Source organism: Equus quagga, chromosome 10 (assembly GCF_021613505.1).
Source record: "Equus quagga isolate Etosha38 chromosome 10, UCLA_HA_Equagga_1.0, whole genome shotgun sequence".
NCBI classification, from domain to species: Eukaryota; Metazoa; Chordata; class Mammalia; order Perissodactyla; family Equidae; genus Equus; species Equus quagga.
Genome location: NC_060276.1, coordinates 78,268,112 through 78,284,497, shown reverse-complemented (window position 1 = coordinate 78,284,497; position 16,386 = coordinate 78,268,112). Strand labels below are relative to the sequence as shown.

At 36.8% G+C, this 16,386-nt stretch overlaps 1 protein-coding gene across 1 annotated transcript in view; it reads left to right on the top strand.

The window, feature by feature from the left end:
* The window catches only part of KLF8 (KLF transcription factor 8), a 268,709-nt gene that overhangs the window by 213,811 nt on the left and 38,512 nt on the right, over nucleotides 1-16,386 (top strand). The window contains exon 2 of the mRNA XM_046673630.1: nucleotides 13,422-13,495. Coding sequence (XP_046529586.1) covers nucleotides 13,424-13,495 — 72 coding nt within the window. The 5' untranslated portion in view covers nucleotides 13,422-13,423. The remainder of the gene's footprint in view (nucleotides 1-13,421; nucleotides 13,496-16,386) is intronic.

Here is a 16,386-nt window from a genome sequence, read left to right as displayed (position 1 = left end):
TGCAGGGAGTAGTAATTACTTTAAGGAAGAAAAGAGCTTTGATGTTGGACACCATTCCTGGATTCAAATCCCGGTATTTACCAGCTATGTGACCTTGGTATTACTTAATCTCTCTGAGCCTCTATTTCTTCATGTGTATGATGGAATCAACAGTAGTACCTACTTCGCAGGGATTGTGAAGATTAAATATGTCCCATTGGAAATGCCATAGGACTGAAATGGTATATCTGGAATTTGCCTAAAAATACCCATTGAGATGGAGGGAGTGGGTTGAGGGAACAGATGAAACAACATTTTCCATGAACTGAAAATTGTTGAAGCTGGGAATAGGCACATGGAGATTCATCTTTACTTTTGTATGCATTTGAGATTATACATAATAAAAAGATGGTTTTTTTAAAATGCTGTGGGAGTGACTTAAGTTTACCTAATGGTTTGTGGAGAATTTAACTGTCCTTGAAATCAACTTCACAGATTAAGCAGAAACTTATAAAGATATTATAGATCTTTCATCTATGTCCTTATCATAGAATCATATATCATAGAATGTTATAACTGGAAGAGACCTGAAAAGGGCTAAGCAGTTTACTCAAAATGACACTGCTACATAACAGTGGAGCCTGGAGTAGAATCCAGGTCTCCCAGCTCCCAGTTAAAAGATTTCCCCATTGTTTCACACTGTCTTCTTTAACTATAGCACTTTTAGTATAAGTTCTATCAGTTTATTACATGTAAGATTAAGTATTGTTTAAAAGTAAATTTCCCGGGGCTGGCCCTGTGGCCAAGTGGTTAAGTTCGCGCACTGCGCTGCAGGCAGCCCAGGGTTTCGTTGGTTTGAATCCTGGGTGTGGACATGGCACTGCTCATCAGACCACGCTGAGGCAGCGTCCCACATTCCGGAACTAGAGGGACCCACAATGAAGAATATACAACTATGTACCCAGGGGTCTTTGGGGAGAAAAAGGAAAAAATAAAATCTTAAAAAAAACAGTAAATTTCCCTTTTTGATGGGGGTACAGGACAAGGGCACTAGTTCTAGAAATCTAAAGTTATATTTATACAATACTTTTATACAATATTTTTAAATCTATTCTTTCAATTTATCCTCATAATGATCCTGTGGGGTAAGTGAGCAGGAGTTATTTCCAGTTTCTACATTAAGTGATGGGACTTGTCCAAAGTTATTCAACAATTTGGTGATTAAACTAGAACTAAAACTCAAGCCTGGAGTTCATTGAAGTTCACATCTTCTTGTATTACTAAGTTTAGACTTTTATAATAATTCCCTTTAACTTTCATCTTTTCCAGAATGAAGCATCTCAATCTTTAGCACATTCCAAGGTGATTTTTCTTTCATGCGTATTTGTTTTCTTTTTGTTGAAAAGAAAATGGGGCTTAACATCAACATCGGAGGGGAAGGAAAGTGGCTGGAAGCACTGGAGGCTATGCAAGTGATTTTATAGAACAGGAACTCATGGGTGAATGGAGATAAATATATCAAGCATCATAAATAGGTATAGGTATTGTTATTGTGAATAGTTTAGATGTGAAAAAGGTGACTGTGTGTATTTTTATGTACTTTATTTTTGGATTTCCTAGCAAAAGTAATCCTAAAAACTTATGTGGAGATTTCCCTTTTACATTTTATAAAGAACTTTTACATGTGTTATTATAATGGTCTTAATAACAACCCTCTGAGGGGACAGGGCTAAGCTGATGTATTTCTATTTTGCAGATGAGAAAACTGTGGTATAAAAGAGTCAAATGGCTTGCCCAAAGTCATACAACTCTTTTTCTGGTGTTTCTTATCACCTTATCTTTTCATTACCTTACACTTATTCACTACTTCAAGCTTAGCTGGCTATTGTAGTAATGATGCGATACTTAATTTCATTCTTTCTTTCACTATCATTCACATTTGGTATGTGCTCTCAGTCATCACTTATTTTTGTGGTATTATGTTCTCTCCTTCTAAATTCATATTCTTTTCAGCATTCCAGTGGGCCCTTACTTCCTTTAATCTCATTCCAGGAAAGCTGAGAAGACAAGCTGCAGGCATTTCCTTTTTTGGAGCCACTTATGAGTACCTGCTCTGGTGGTGGTTCCTATAATTTGGACTAAGTACATCAGACTTACTCTGTGTTTTGTGTACATTGAGACTCGAACAAGAAAGTCATAATGTGCTTCCTGCTGAGATACCACAAAAGGGGGTTATTTGAGTTTGAGTTTTCCAGTAGTTCCTATGGTGATAGGTGTGACCCTGTTTGGAGGAAATGAGAGAAATTGGAGGATCTTGCAATCTCCTTTTATTAGTTAGTTTGTTTCTAGAAACCATTTACCCTCCATTATGTGATCTACTTCAAGCAGAGCTTGGGGAAATCCCACTGACATCCAGGTCAAGGAGCATTGTCGCTTCATTATAGCTATGGACTGCTGAGGTTCAAATCTCAGTTCTGCCATTTACTAGTCAGGTGATTTGAGCATAAGCTACTTCATCTTTTTGTGCCTCAGTTTCCTCATTTTAAAAATGAGGAAATAGGGACCAGCCCTGTGGCATAGTGGTTAAGTTCACGCAGTCTGCTTCGGCGGCCCGGGCTTTGCCAGTTTGGATTCCGGGCATGGACCTACACACTACTTATCAAGCCATGCTGTGGCAGGCATCCCACATATTAAATAGAGGAAGTAGGGCACAGATGTTAGCTCAGGACCAATCTTCCTCAGCAAAAAGAGGAGGACTGACGGTGGATGTTAGCTCAGGGCCAATCTTCCTCAAAAAAAAAACCGTCAAAAATAGGGAAATAATGTACCTACTCCTAGAATTATGAGGATTGAATAAGCTAATATAAGTATTTGTTCTTTATCAGAACTGTACTTGGCATCTGGTAAGTACTCAGTGAAAGTTGGCAATTATTGTTCTTTTATCACCATTCTATTGTTAATGTCATGCTTCAGAGTAGCCTCAATCCTGAAGGTTTTCCCCAGAGGCCCATCCCACAACTACTCTATTCCTCTGGAAGATATGCAATTAAACTGTCTGGAAATGTATGTGTACTCTGGTTCTTCTTTAATTATCTTCGTCTAATGTTAAAAATGTGGGTAGTACTTTTTAAAAACTACCTATAATCTCAAAATCCTAAACCATTGATTTTCATTTTTCAATAGTTCCAGCATTTATTATAGGTCAGAGTCTGAAAGTGAATGATACCTGCTTAAGATATTCTGAAATGATTGGTTTGTTGTCCTTAAACTTGTACTTCTTTGAGCAGACAGTTTTTCAGAAAGAAGGTGCCCGCAAGATTTGGGATATTAGAAAGTAGAAGGGAACACTGTAATTAGAGTCAGAGGATAAGACTTCCAGTTCTGATTCCATCACTTCTAAACTATGTGACCTTGGGCCTCCAAATTCATTATCTGTGAAATGTGAATGATATATGAAAGCTGTCTATTTCTCTCCTGTAAAGGTATGTAGATGCACGTGAGGGATTATTATTTTTATTGTCCAAATGTTTGATCTTGTTAAGACACTAGGTACCTTCATAGGTCTGTGTCAGGGTTCCCAATGCTTTGCTTTCTTTTGAAGTTATGAGACCCAGTGACTCTGCTTTGCCTTCCTCCTTAAAGGTTTAACTTCTCACTTCATCCCTAGACATTTTTTTCCCTCTCAGGGCTGGTCAAAGGGTGGGATGTGTTCTTATTAGCCAGCCACCTTCTCCTGTCCCTTGAAGGCACTCTTCGCTTTTCGGAAAACAAGCAGATCACTATGAAAAATGCCACTTGAATAGCAAAATAAACTTGGGAACATGACAAAGGTAATATAATCTTATCAAATTTCTATGGCCATGGTCCCTGGAATATGGTTTGTGATGTTCTGCACATATGAGACATTGACCTGCTGTGGATGGGGCTTAGTCTTCCACCCTATCTCCTCCTCTGTTTCCTCCTCCAGTAACCTCTCTCTTAGGAGAAGGACCAGAAAGTCCAGCTTCCAGACACAAAGGCTTGAAGAACCAATCCAGGCAGAATAATGGTATTATTTCAAGTAGGTAATTTGTGTTTCTGAAGCCCTCCTGCCTCTGTGACTCACATCTCAATGGCCTAGGACATACCCTAACCCTCTTTGGGTATTTCCTCATCTCTTCCCTCACCTTTTCCCTCACAGCTTCCGTGCAGCTGTCTGGTCACAGACACTTAGAGCAGCAACTCCAGCTCTAAAGAAAAGCAAAAGACTTAAAAGGTCCTCTTTTTTTAAAACTGACCTTTTTTTAAGACCATTCTGTAGGCCCTAATTTCCTTCAGTTTTCAATTTTGGCTGGCTAAATATTAAAGGAAACGTTTGTTTTTTTAAAAAAAAGAAAAGGTTATACACCTTCCTGATAGCTTTCCCTATACTCACTCCTACCAACTTTTAGAATGTTGTCCAGGGTTATCTAATGGCTATTCCAGTTGGCTGTTCTTTGGATGAGAAGACACTAACCAGCAATGGCTGAGACATTCCTAATTGTCAGCTATCCCCTTTATGCCACTTGATGAAAATATTTGTGATATGAGGGGAGGCAAGAAGTATTTTTCAGACTCCTTGATTGTTGCTATTAAACAATATTAATATTTAATGTTATAATGTTGCTATTAAATAACCTTCCTTATTTCCGTGATCATTCATTCATTGGACATTAACACATTGTATGGAGGAGATACTTTGCTAAAAGATAGGATACAGAGAACAAGACTAGGTAAATATTGAGGGGCTCATCTGGTAGTGAGGGAAACAGACAGACAATGTCTCTTTGTGCTGGGTACTGTTGTAAACACTTTAACTTCACAAATCCTTATGACAACCCTGCAAGCTAGTACCATTATTAATCAGATAGGGAAACAGACACAGAGGGGTGGAAAAACTTGCCCAAGGTCTTATTGTTAAGAAGTTGCAGAGCCAGCATGTGACCCTAGGCACTCACTCCAGCGCCCACACCTTTTTACCACACTTGGGTAGCAATGTGGAGTATGGACTAGAAGGGGAAGTGACTGAAAGATGACGAAAGGGCTAGGTTTAAGAGAGATTTCTCCAGCAGAATTTATTACAGCTGATAACTAATTGGCTGGAGATGAAGAGAGAGGAGTCAAGGGTGACTGACTATCAGGTTTTTAGACTGAGACTGGGTTGATGGTGGTGCTAATAATTGAGATTGTAAACATAAGAGGTGGAGAAGGTTTGTGAGCACATTGAGTGTAAAGGACCTGTTTGATGCCTAGGAGATATCCTTGTGGGCCAGAACTAAAGATTCTTGCCATCAACAATAATAATGATTATAATGATAATAACTAACTATATTGAGAACTTTTTATATGCCAAGAACTGTTTAAGTGCATTCACATGTAGTAATTCATGGAATTCTCACATGAACCCTATTAAATCAGTGCCATTTCCCTCCTTCTTGGCAGGTGAAGAAACTGTGATTCATAGGGGCTAAAAAGCTTGTCAAAGTTACTCTGCTTCCTCAATGCTGCTGTCTTGTAATCCATAGGAATTGAAGAAGACCAGATAGGAGATGGCTCTTGTAAGTTGTCCAGGCTAGAAATAATGAGTCCTAGTTGAAGAGTATGTGAATGGCGAGGAAGAATTCAATTCTCTTCACTCTCCTACAGTTTTCTTTTCAGTGTCCATAAACAAAAACTTTTATTGGAACCCATCCATGCTCATTTGTTTACATTTGTTGTCCATGTGTTTGTTTATATTCCACATAAGAGTGAAATCATATGATGTTTATCTTTCTCAGTCTGGCTTACTTCACTTAGCATAATTCCTTCCAGGTCCATCCATGTTGTTGCAAAAGGGATGATTTTGTCTTTTTTATGGCTGAGTAGTATTCCATTGTATGTATAGAACACATCTTCTTTATCCAATCATCAGTGGATGGGCACTTGGATTGTTTCCATGTCTTAGCTATTGTGAACAGTGCTGCAATGAACATAGAGGTACATATGTTACTGATTGTGGATTTCAAGTTGTTTGGGTAGATACCTAGTAGCAGAATAGCCGAGTCATATGGTATTTCTATTTTTAGTTTTTTGAGGAATCTCTTCAATGATTTCCTTAGTGGCTGCACCAGTTTGCATTCCCACGAGCAGTATATGAGGGTTTCCTTTTCTCCACATCCTCTCCAACATTTGTTATTTTTAGTCTTAGTGATTATAGCCATTTTAAGACATGTAAGATGGTATCTGAGTATAGTTTTGGTTTGAAAATGATTAATGATGTTGAACATCTTTGCATGTATTTATTGGCCATCTCTAAATCTTCTTTGGAAAAATGTCTGCTCATATCCTCTGCCCATTTTGTGATCGGGCTGTTTGTTTTTTTGTTGTTCAGTTGTGTGAGTTCTTTATATATTATGGAGATTAACCCTATGTCAGATATATAACTTGCAAATATTTTCTCCAAATTGGTGAGTTGTCTTTTTGTATTGATCCTAGTTTCCTTTGCCTTGCAGAAGCTCTTTTATGTGATGAAGTCCCACTTGTTTATTTTTTCTTTTGTTTCCCTTGTCTGAGAAGACATGGTATTCGAAAATATCCTTTTAAGTTAGATGTCAAGGAATGTACTACCTATATTATCTACCAGGAGTTTTATGGTTTCAGGACTTATCTTCAAGTCTTTGATCCATTTTGAGTTTATTTTTGTGTATGACATGAGATAGTGGTCTACATTCATTCTTTTGCATGTGGCTGTCCAAATTTCCCAACACCTTTATTGAAGAGACTATCTTTTCTCCACTATATGTTCTTGGCACCTTTGTCAAAGGTCAGCTGTCCATAGATGTACGGTTTTATTTCTGGGGTTTCAGTTCTGTTCCATTGATCTGTTTTTGTACCAGTACTATGCCGTTTTGATTACTACGGCTTTGTAGTACATTTTGAAGTCAGGGATTGTGATGCCTCCAGCTTTGTTCTTTTTTCTCAGGATTCCTTTTAGCAATTCAGCTTCTTTGGTTGCCCCATATGAGTTTTAGGATTCTTTGTTCTATTTCCGTGAAGAACATCATTGGAATTCTGATTGGGATTGTAGTTAATCTGTAGATTGCTTTGGGTAGTATGGACATTTGAAGTATGTTTATTCTTCGAATCCATGTGCATGGAATCTCTTTCCATCTCTTTATGTCATCATCTATTTCTTTCAATAATGTCTTATAGTTTTCATTGTGTAAGTCCTTCACCTCCTTGGTTAAATTTATTCCTAGATACTTTATCATTTTAGTTGCGATTGCAAATGGAATTGTATTCTTGAGTTCTCTTTCTGTAAGTTCCTTATTAGAGTATAGAAATGCAACTGATTTTTGTACGTTGATTTTCTACCCTGAAACTTTACTGTTGTTGTTAATTATTTCTTATAGTTTTCCGATGAATTCGGGTTTTCTCTATATAAAATCGTTTCATGTGCAAACAGTGAGAGTTTCACTTCTTCACTCCCTATGTGGATTCCTTTTATTCCTTTCTCTTGCCTAATTTCTCTGGCCAAAACCTCCAGTACTATGTTGAATAAGAGTAGTGATAGTGGGCATCTGTGTCTTGTTCCTGTTCTCAGAGGAATAGCCTTCAGTTTTTTCCCATTGAGTATGATGTTGGCTGTGGGTTTGTCATATATGGCCTTTATTATGTTGCAGTAATTTCTTTCTATCCCCATTTTGTTAAAGAGTTGTTATCATGAATGGCTATTGGATCTTATCAAATGCTTTCTCTGCATCTATTGAGATGACCATGTAGTTTTTATTCCTCATTTTGTTAATGTGGTGTATCACATTGATTAATTTGTGGATATTAAACAATAGCTGTGTCCCTGGTATAAATCCCACTTGATCATGATATATGATCTTTTGGATGTATTTCTGTATTCAGGTTGCCAAAATTTTGTTGAGGATTTTTGCATCTATGTTCATCAGTGATATTGGCCTGTAGTTTTCCTTTTTTGTGTTGGCCTTGTCAGGCTTTGGTATCAGAGTGATGTTGGCTTCATAGAATGTGTTAGGAAGCACTACATCTTCCATAAGTTTTTGGAATAGCTTGAGAATAATAAGTATTAAATCATCTTGGAAAGTTTGGTAGAATTCTCCAGGGAAGCAGTCTGGTCCTGGGCTTTTATTTTTTGGGATGCTTTTGATTACTGTTTCAATCTCTTAACTTGTGATTGGTCTATTGAGATTATTTCTTCTTGATTCAACCTTGGGAGGTTGTAATAATCTAAGAATTTATCCATTTCCTGTAGATTGTCCATTTTGTGGCATATAGCTTTTCATAGCATTCTCTTATAAGCCATTGTATTTCTGTGATATCCATTGTTATTTCTCCTCTTTCATTTCTAATTTTATTTATCTGAGCTTTCTCTCTTTTTTTATTTGTAAATCTGGATAGGGGTTTGTCCGTTTTCTTCATCTTCTCAAATAACCAGCTCTTTGTTTCTTTGATGCCGTCTACTGCCTTTTTTGTTTCAATAGCATTTATTTCTGCCCTGATTTTTATGATTTCTCTCCTTCTGCTGACTTTAGGCTTTGTTTTTTCTACTTTTTATAATTCAGTTACATTTAGTTTGTGATTGCTTATTTAGGATTCTTCTTGTTTGTTAAGGTGAGCCTGTATTGCGATGAATTTCCCTCTTAATACTACTTTTGCTGCATCCAATATAAGTTGGAATGGTGTGTTATCATGTTCATTTGTCTCCAGATATTTTTTGATTTCTCCTTTAATTTCTTCAATAATCTCTTGGTTGTTCAATAGCATGCTGTTTAGTCTCCACATCTTTGTCCTTTTCTCAGCTTTTTTCTTGTAATTAATTTCTAGCTTTATAGCATTGTGATCAGAAAAGATGTTTGTTATTATTTCATTCTTCTTAAAATTATTGAGGCTTGCCTTGTTTCCCAACATATGGTCTATCCTTGAGAATGTTCCATGTGCACTTGAGAAGAATATGTATTCTGGTGTTTTTGGATGGAGTATTCTATGTATGTCTGTTGAGTCCAACTGGTCTAGCTTTTCATTTAATTCCACTGTTCCCTTGTTGATTTTCTGTCTGGATGATCTATCCATTGATGTGAGTGAAGTGTTGAGGTCCCCTACTATCATTGTGTTATTTATTAATATCTTCTTTTAGGTTTGTTAATAGTTGCTTTATGTACTTTGGTGCTCCTGTGTTGGGTGCCTAGATGTTTATAAGTGTTACATCTTCTTGGTGAAGTGTCCCTTTGATCATTATATACTGCCCCTCTTTGTCTCTCTTTACCTTTCTTATCTTGATGTCTACTTTGTCTGATATAAGTATTGAGGCACCTGCTTTCTTTTTTTTACCATGAGCTTGGAGTATCGTCTTCCATCCCTTCACTCTGAGCCTGTGTTTGTCATTGGAGCTGAGATGTGTTTCCTGGAGGCAGCATATTGTTGGTTCTTGTTCTTTAATTCATCTTGCCACTCTGTGTCATTTTATTGGAGAATTCAATCCATTTACGTTTAGAGTGAGTATCGATATATGAGGGCTTAATGCTGTCATTTTATCACATGTTTTCCAGTGCTCCTGCATTTCCTTTGTTTCTTGTCCTGTGTATTTTGATCTGCTAATTGAGTTATGTAGTTTTTTATGTTGTGTTTCTTCGTTTTCTCCTTATTTATTATTTGTGTCTGTGTTCTGCTCTTTTGTTTAGTGGTTACCATGAGGTTTGTAGATAAGATAGTCCATTTTATGATGGTGTCCTATTTCCTTAGACTAAACCAATTCACTCCCTATCCTCTTCCCCTCCTAAGTTGTTTTTCTCACATCTAATTCCATCTTGCATTGTGAGGTTATGGTTAAAATGACAAGATTATATTTGTTTTTCATGTTTTCCTTCCCTTTATCTTTAATGATACACTGGAGTATTTGGTAACCTGTTCTGATATATAGCTACAATTTTCTGATTTTGTCTACCTATTTATCTCCTTCTTCCATGCTTTGTAACCCCTTTATCCCTCTTTTTTTCAGGTATGAGGGCCTTCTTGAGGGTTTCTTGTTGTTGGGGGGAATCTTGTGGCTACAAACTCCATTAGCTTTTGTTTATCTAGGAAAGTTTTTATTTCTCCATCATATCTGAAGGATATTTTTGCTGGATGGAATATTCTGGGCTGAAAGTTGCTGTCCTTCAAAGATTTGAATATGTCATTCTAGTTTCTCCTAGCCTGTAAGGTTTCTGCAGAGAAATCTGCTGAAAGCCTGATGGGTGTTCCTTTGAAGTTTATTTTCTTCTGCCTTGCTGCCCTTAGTATTTTTTCTTTGTCATTCACTTTTGCCAGTTTCTCTACTACATGCCTTGCAGTAGGTCTTTTTACATTGACATATTTAGGAGATGATAGTCTCTTCCACATGGATTTCCAGCTCCTTCCCTAGGTTTGGGAACTTCTGTATTATTTCTTTGAGCAAGCTTTCTGCTCCATTCCCCTTCTCTTCTACCTCTGAAATACCTATAATTCTTACGTTGCATTTCTTATTTGAGTCTGATTTTTCTAGGAGACTTTATTCATTTCTTTTTAGTCGTAGTTTTTTCTCCTCCTCTCTGTGTAACATTTTAATATGTCTATCCCCGGTTAAGCGGATTTGCTCTTCTACGATGTCCGCTTGTGCATTCGGGGAATCCATATTTTGTTTTATCTCTTCCATTGTGTCTTTCATCTCCAATATTTCTGATTGATTCTTCTTTATAGTTTCAATCTCTTTTGTGATGTAGCTCCTGAACTCATTGAATTGTTTTTCTACATTCTCTTTTAACTTGCGTTTTTTTTTTTTTGATAATAGCTATTTTGAATGCTCTGTCATTTAGATTACATATTTCTGTGTCCTCAGTACTGAGTTCTGGGTGCTTGTCATTTTCTCTCTGGTCTGGAGATTTAATATAATTTTTGATACTGCTAGAGGGCGTGGCTCTGTTTTTGTGCATCATGGTATTATTTGGTCACAGTTATTGCATATTGCCACTGGGTGGGGATCAACAGCCATGTATTCTGAGCTCTCTGCATTCCACCAAGATCAGGCACTGGAGCCAGTGCTGGGCAGGTGGAGGGTAGGGATACTTTCTTCTGCATGCTCATGGGGTTTTCTCACTCTGCTCTCACTATCTGCTCTCTTGGAATGTTGGCTTGATGAGGTCACCCCCTGTAATAGCTTTCACCCCAGTAGAGGTATTCCCTCTATGCTGCAAGGGCCCTTGATATCTTTGATGTTCCTGTCAACAAACGTACCCTCTCCCTTTCCCCCTCGGAGGCAGCCCATGGTGTCAGATCACAGTCTTTTCAGGAGGGAGTGAAGTTTTCTCTTACTCCATTCCTCTGAGGGGGCCTCCAGCCTCTCCATCCTATGGCTGCATGAGTCTCTCTGACGTCTTTTGTGTTGTGTTTGGATGTCCTCTGTTGGAATATGAATGTTTTTTTTTCATTTTATGGTGGAAGCAAGAGATTACATGGAATGCTCACTCTGCCATGATGCTTTCCTATAGATTTTTCTGGCAGCAACCAAGAAAGATTTCCTGGCCTCATGGTGCCCCGACGTGGACTATATGAGTGTTATCTCACCTAACATTCTTTTTCTACCATAGTACCTCCTTTTCCTTTCCTCCTTGAAATCAGAAAAAGCTGCCCTTCTGGAACATCATACTTCATCGGTAATTACAACTCAAACGTCTCTCATACATAACTTCTCTAATTTTCTTTCATTCTTTCCCACTCTTGTCCCATTCCTTGAGAAAACAACACTTCCTCATTCTCCTTTTCTGTCACTCTCATCGAAAAACTTCAGAAATGTCTTGAACACCTACCATGTGCCGGGCACTGTTCTAAGCCCTTGAAATATATCACTGGAAAAAACATCAAAGATGAAAATCTCTGCCTACAAAGAGCTCACAGTCTAATAGAAATCAGAGTTTTCTGCATCTGACTTCTACTATGCTTGTTCCTACATTAACCCCAACCCCCAGTCCCAAAGAGGCTTCCTGGAAGCCTTAGAACTGTGCAGAGAACAATTTGAAATATTTTAATTCCAGATGGAGAAGTTGAGGCTTACAAAGAAAAAGACCTTGACAAAAGATGTGATTCCTGGGCATCTAACTCCCAGGTCAGTGTTCTCTGCTACACTTGCTGACTCTCTATGTCTGGTTGACCCAGATCCCAAACTGATAACAATGGGCCTAGTATAATCTCTGACATAGTAATTATGCAACAAATATTTGGTGGATGATGGATGTATATGTAGCAGTTCTCATATATTTGAATGAAAGAAAATAAAATGTATGTGTTTGGAGATAAAACTGGAAATATTTTAAAGTGTCAAAATTTTGCAGACTCTTTGATAGTGGCATAAAAGTTTTCCGCATAATCCCAATAGAACATTCTTTGTGTGTTATTGCTATCTAATAAGGACTGGTTCCTCATTTTCTGACATTCAATAAATAAAAGAATTGTTTTTAGGTTTATCGTTTACTTGTTGGTGTGGCTATATTATAATTTTGTTTCCTTGCTGATTGTGCATTTGTTGTATTTTAATTACATTAGGTCTTAAATGGCAATTGTGAAGTGACCTATAAAATGAACATTTCTGTGGGTAAATGTGATTTACATCCAAAACAGTTATCTGATTTATCGACTACCTTTTGAAATTCAACCATATCATAAATGAGGAAACTGATTATAATTGGAGACAGCATGATGTGAAATCTGACCAATTAAGTCATAAGAACGCTGTAGATATTTCTTCCTTGCCCTACGTTTTCCTCTCTTATGAGATCCAACTATTGATAGATCAAAGGAAATCTGGTTAAAGAGGTACTGGTAGGTGCTTCTGGTGGGAATGATTGTGATGGTGTAGGGCAGCTGAATGAGGCCACCAAATCTCTCCTTTCATAGGAGAAAAGCTATCTAACAAGGAAATAGAACACTGATTATATTAACGCTACCTAATTTGTATGTGTAACAGAGGTAGACAGATAAAATGCTTCTTTAGAGAGATTTGGCACTGATGTGTAAATAAGTTCATTAGGGTAAATATCCATATAGGAACATCGAACTTCTTAGAATGAGAACTAGACCAGGAAGGGGAGGATTCTAGAAACTATGTGTCTATGCTAATATTCCTATTAAAATAGGAAGGGTTGGAAAGGTGAGAAGAAGTAAATTCACAAGCATACAGGATTTGAGGAGGGGGGCAGCTAATATTGTTTGGGACAAGTCAGGACCATCTTGATGAGTAGAATATCCAAATTAGAATGTTGTCCAAATGCTGACTTCTCAGTATCTACTAAGTCCTGAGAAATAATGTTCATAGAACAGAAACAACTGTAACCAAAGGTAAGTGGCATACTGTATGCATTTAGTGAGTTAGATCTTATTTTAAAATCATCTTTCCCTTGTCTCTGTTCCAGATATGGATCAACCCATAAACAACTTGGAGGTCCAACTAAATTCAGAGAGTGGCTCAATGCATGTGTTCAAACAGGTCAGTTATCAGAAAATGAGATATTAATGTTGAGTCATAATAGTGTTGAGTACCTGGTAATCATTATAGACCTGAAGCTCATTTTTCTTTCTGACAATGTGTTGAGGACTGAGAAGGAGTAAAGGAAAGGAGGCTTCCAGGAAGTACCTAAATGCCTGAATTTCAAGTTCAAGTAGGGAGTAGCTCTGGCCTAAAAGAAACATGGCTTCTGGGATCAAGGCTATAGGGTCAAGATTAGACACTTGATAGACAACAGTAACAATTTATGTAGCATTATTCCATATTCCAGGCACTCTGAAGATTAAATACATTGTCTTATTTAATCCTCACAATAAGTCTGTTGGATAGCTTATTAGTCAGGGTTCTTCAGAGAAACAAAACCAACAGAATGTATATGTCTCAATCTCCCTCTTTATGTATATATCTATAAATATAAATAAAATATATATACCTATATATTTATATATAAATTATGTATGTTTATATTTGAGATCTTATATCTTATATATATGTGATAAAAATATATATCTATCCCTAACTGTTGATTTTTTTCAATCATTTTATTGAGATCATACTGGTTTATAACATTGTGTAATTTCAGATGTACATTACTAGTTATCAGTTTCGGTATAGACTGCATCATGCTCACCACTAATTGTCTAATTTTTATCTGTCACCATATATATGTGTCCCTTTACCCCTTTCACTCATCCCCCAACCCCGTTCCCCTCTGGTAACCACTAATACGTTCTCTTTATCTATGTGTTTATCACCCACATATGAGTGAAATCATGAGGCGTTTGTCTTTCTCTGTCTGGCAAATAAGCAAAATATTTGTTAAGATCATACCCTCAAGATCCATCCATGTTGTTGCATATGGGACAGTTTTTTCTTTTTTTATGGCTGAGTAGTTTTCCATTGTGTATATATACCACATCTTCTTTATCCATTCATTAGTTGATGGGAACTTGGATTGCTTCCATCTCTTGGCTATTGTGAAAATGCTGCAATGAACATAGAGATGCATAAATCTCATTGAATTATTGATTTCAAGTTCTTTGGATAAAGAACTGGGATAGCTGGATCATATGGTATTTCTATTTTTAATTTTTTGATAATCTCCATACTGTTTTCTCTAGTGGCTGCACCAGTTTGCAGTCCCACCAGCAATGCTTGAGAATTCCCTTTTCTCCACATCCTCTCCAACATTTGTTATTTTATGTCATGGTAATTATAACTATTCTCACTGGTGTAAGGTGATATCTCATTGTAGTTTTGATTTGCATTTCCCTAATAGTGATTTTGAACATCTTTTCATGTGCCTGTTGGCCATAGTATACCTTCCTGAGAAAAATGTCTGTTCATATCCTCTGCCCATTTTTTGATTGAGGTGTTTTTTTGTTGTTGGGTTCTTTATATATATATATAGGAAATTAACTCCTTGTCAGATATACAATTTGCAAATATTTCCTCTCAGTTGGAAATTTCAGTGATGTCTTATAGTTTTCCTTGTATAGGTCATTCACCTCCTAGATTAAATTTATTCCTAGATATTTTATTCTTTCTGTTGCAATTGGAAATGGGATCATATTCTTGAGTTCTCTTTCTGCTAGTTCATTATTAGAGTATAGAAATGCAACTGATTTTTGTAAGTTGGTTTTGTACCCTGCAACTTCACTATAGTTGTTGATGATTTCTAATAGTTTTGGGGTAGATTCTTTAGGGTTTTCTATATATAGGATCATGTCATCCTCAAACAGTGAAAGTGTCACTTCTTCCTTTCCAATTTGGACACCTTTTATTTCTTTTTCTTGCCTAATTGCTCTGGTCTAAACTTCCACTACTACAATGAATAGGAATGACAAGAGTGGGCACCCTTGTCTTGTTCTTGTTCTCAGAGGGATGGCTTTTAGTTTTTCTCCATTGAGTGTGATGTTGGCTGTGGGTTTGTCATGTATGGCCTTTATTATGTTGAGGTACTTTCTTTCTATACCCATTTTATTGAAAATTTTTATCATAAATGGATGTTGGATCTTGTCAAATGCTTTATCTACGTTTATTGAGATGATTTTTATTCCTCATTTTGTTAACATCGTTTATCACATTGTTCAATTTGCAGATGTCAAACCATCCCTATGTCCCTGGTATAAACCCCACTTGATCATGGTGTATGATCTTTTTAATGTGTTGCTGTATTCTGTTTGCCAATATTTTGTTGAGGATTTTTGCATCTATATTCATCAGTGACATTGGCCGGTAATTTTCCTTCTTTGTGTTGTCCTTGTCTGCTTTTGGTATCAGGGTAATGTGGGCCTTGTAGAATGAGTTAAGAAGTGTCCTGTCTTCTTCAGTTTTTCAGAATGCTTTGAGAGGGATAGGTATTAAATCTTCATTGAATGTTTGGTAGAATTCTCCAGAGAAGTCATCTGGTCCTGGAATTTTATTTTTGGGGAGATTTTTGATTACTGTTTCAATCTCTTTACCTGTGATTGGTCTATTCAGATTCTCTGTTTCCTCTTAATTCAATTTTGAGTGGTTGTATCACTAAGAATTTATCCATTTCTTCTAGGTTATCCAATTTGTTGGCATGTAGTTTTTCATAGTATTTTCTTCTAATCCTTTGTATTTCTGTGGTGTCTGTTGTAATTTCTCTTCTTTCATTTCTAATTTTATTTATTTGAGCCTTCTCCATTTTTTCCTTAGGGAGTCTGGCTGAATTTTTCTATTTTGTTTGTCATCTCAAAGAACTGGCTCTTAGTTTCTCTGATCCTCTCTACTTTTTTTTAGTTTCTATTTGATTTATTTCTTCTCTATTTTTCATTATTTCCCTCTTTCTGCTGACTTTGGGCTTTGTTTGTTCTTCCTTTTCTAACTCTGTTGGGTGTAGTTTA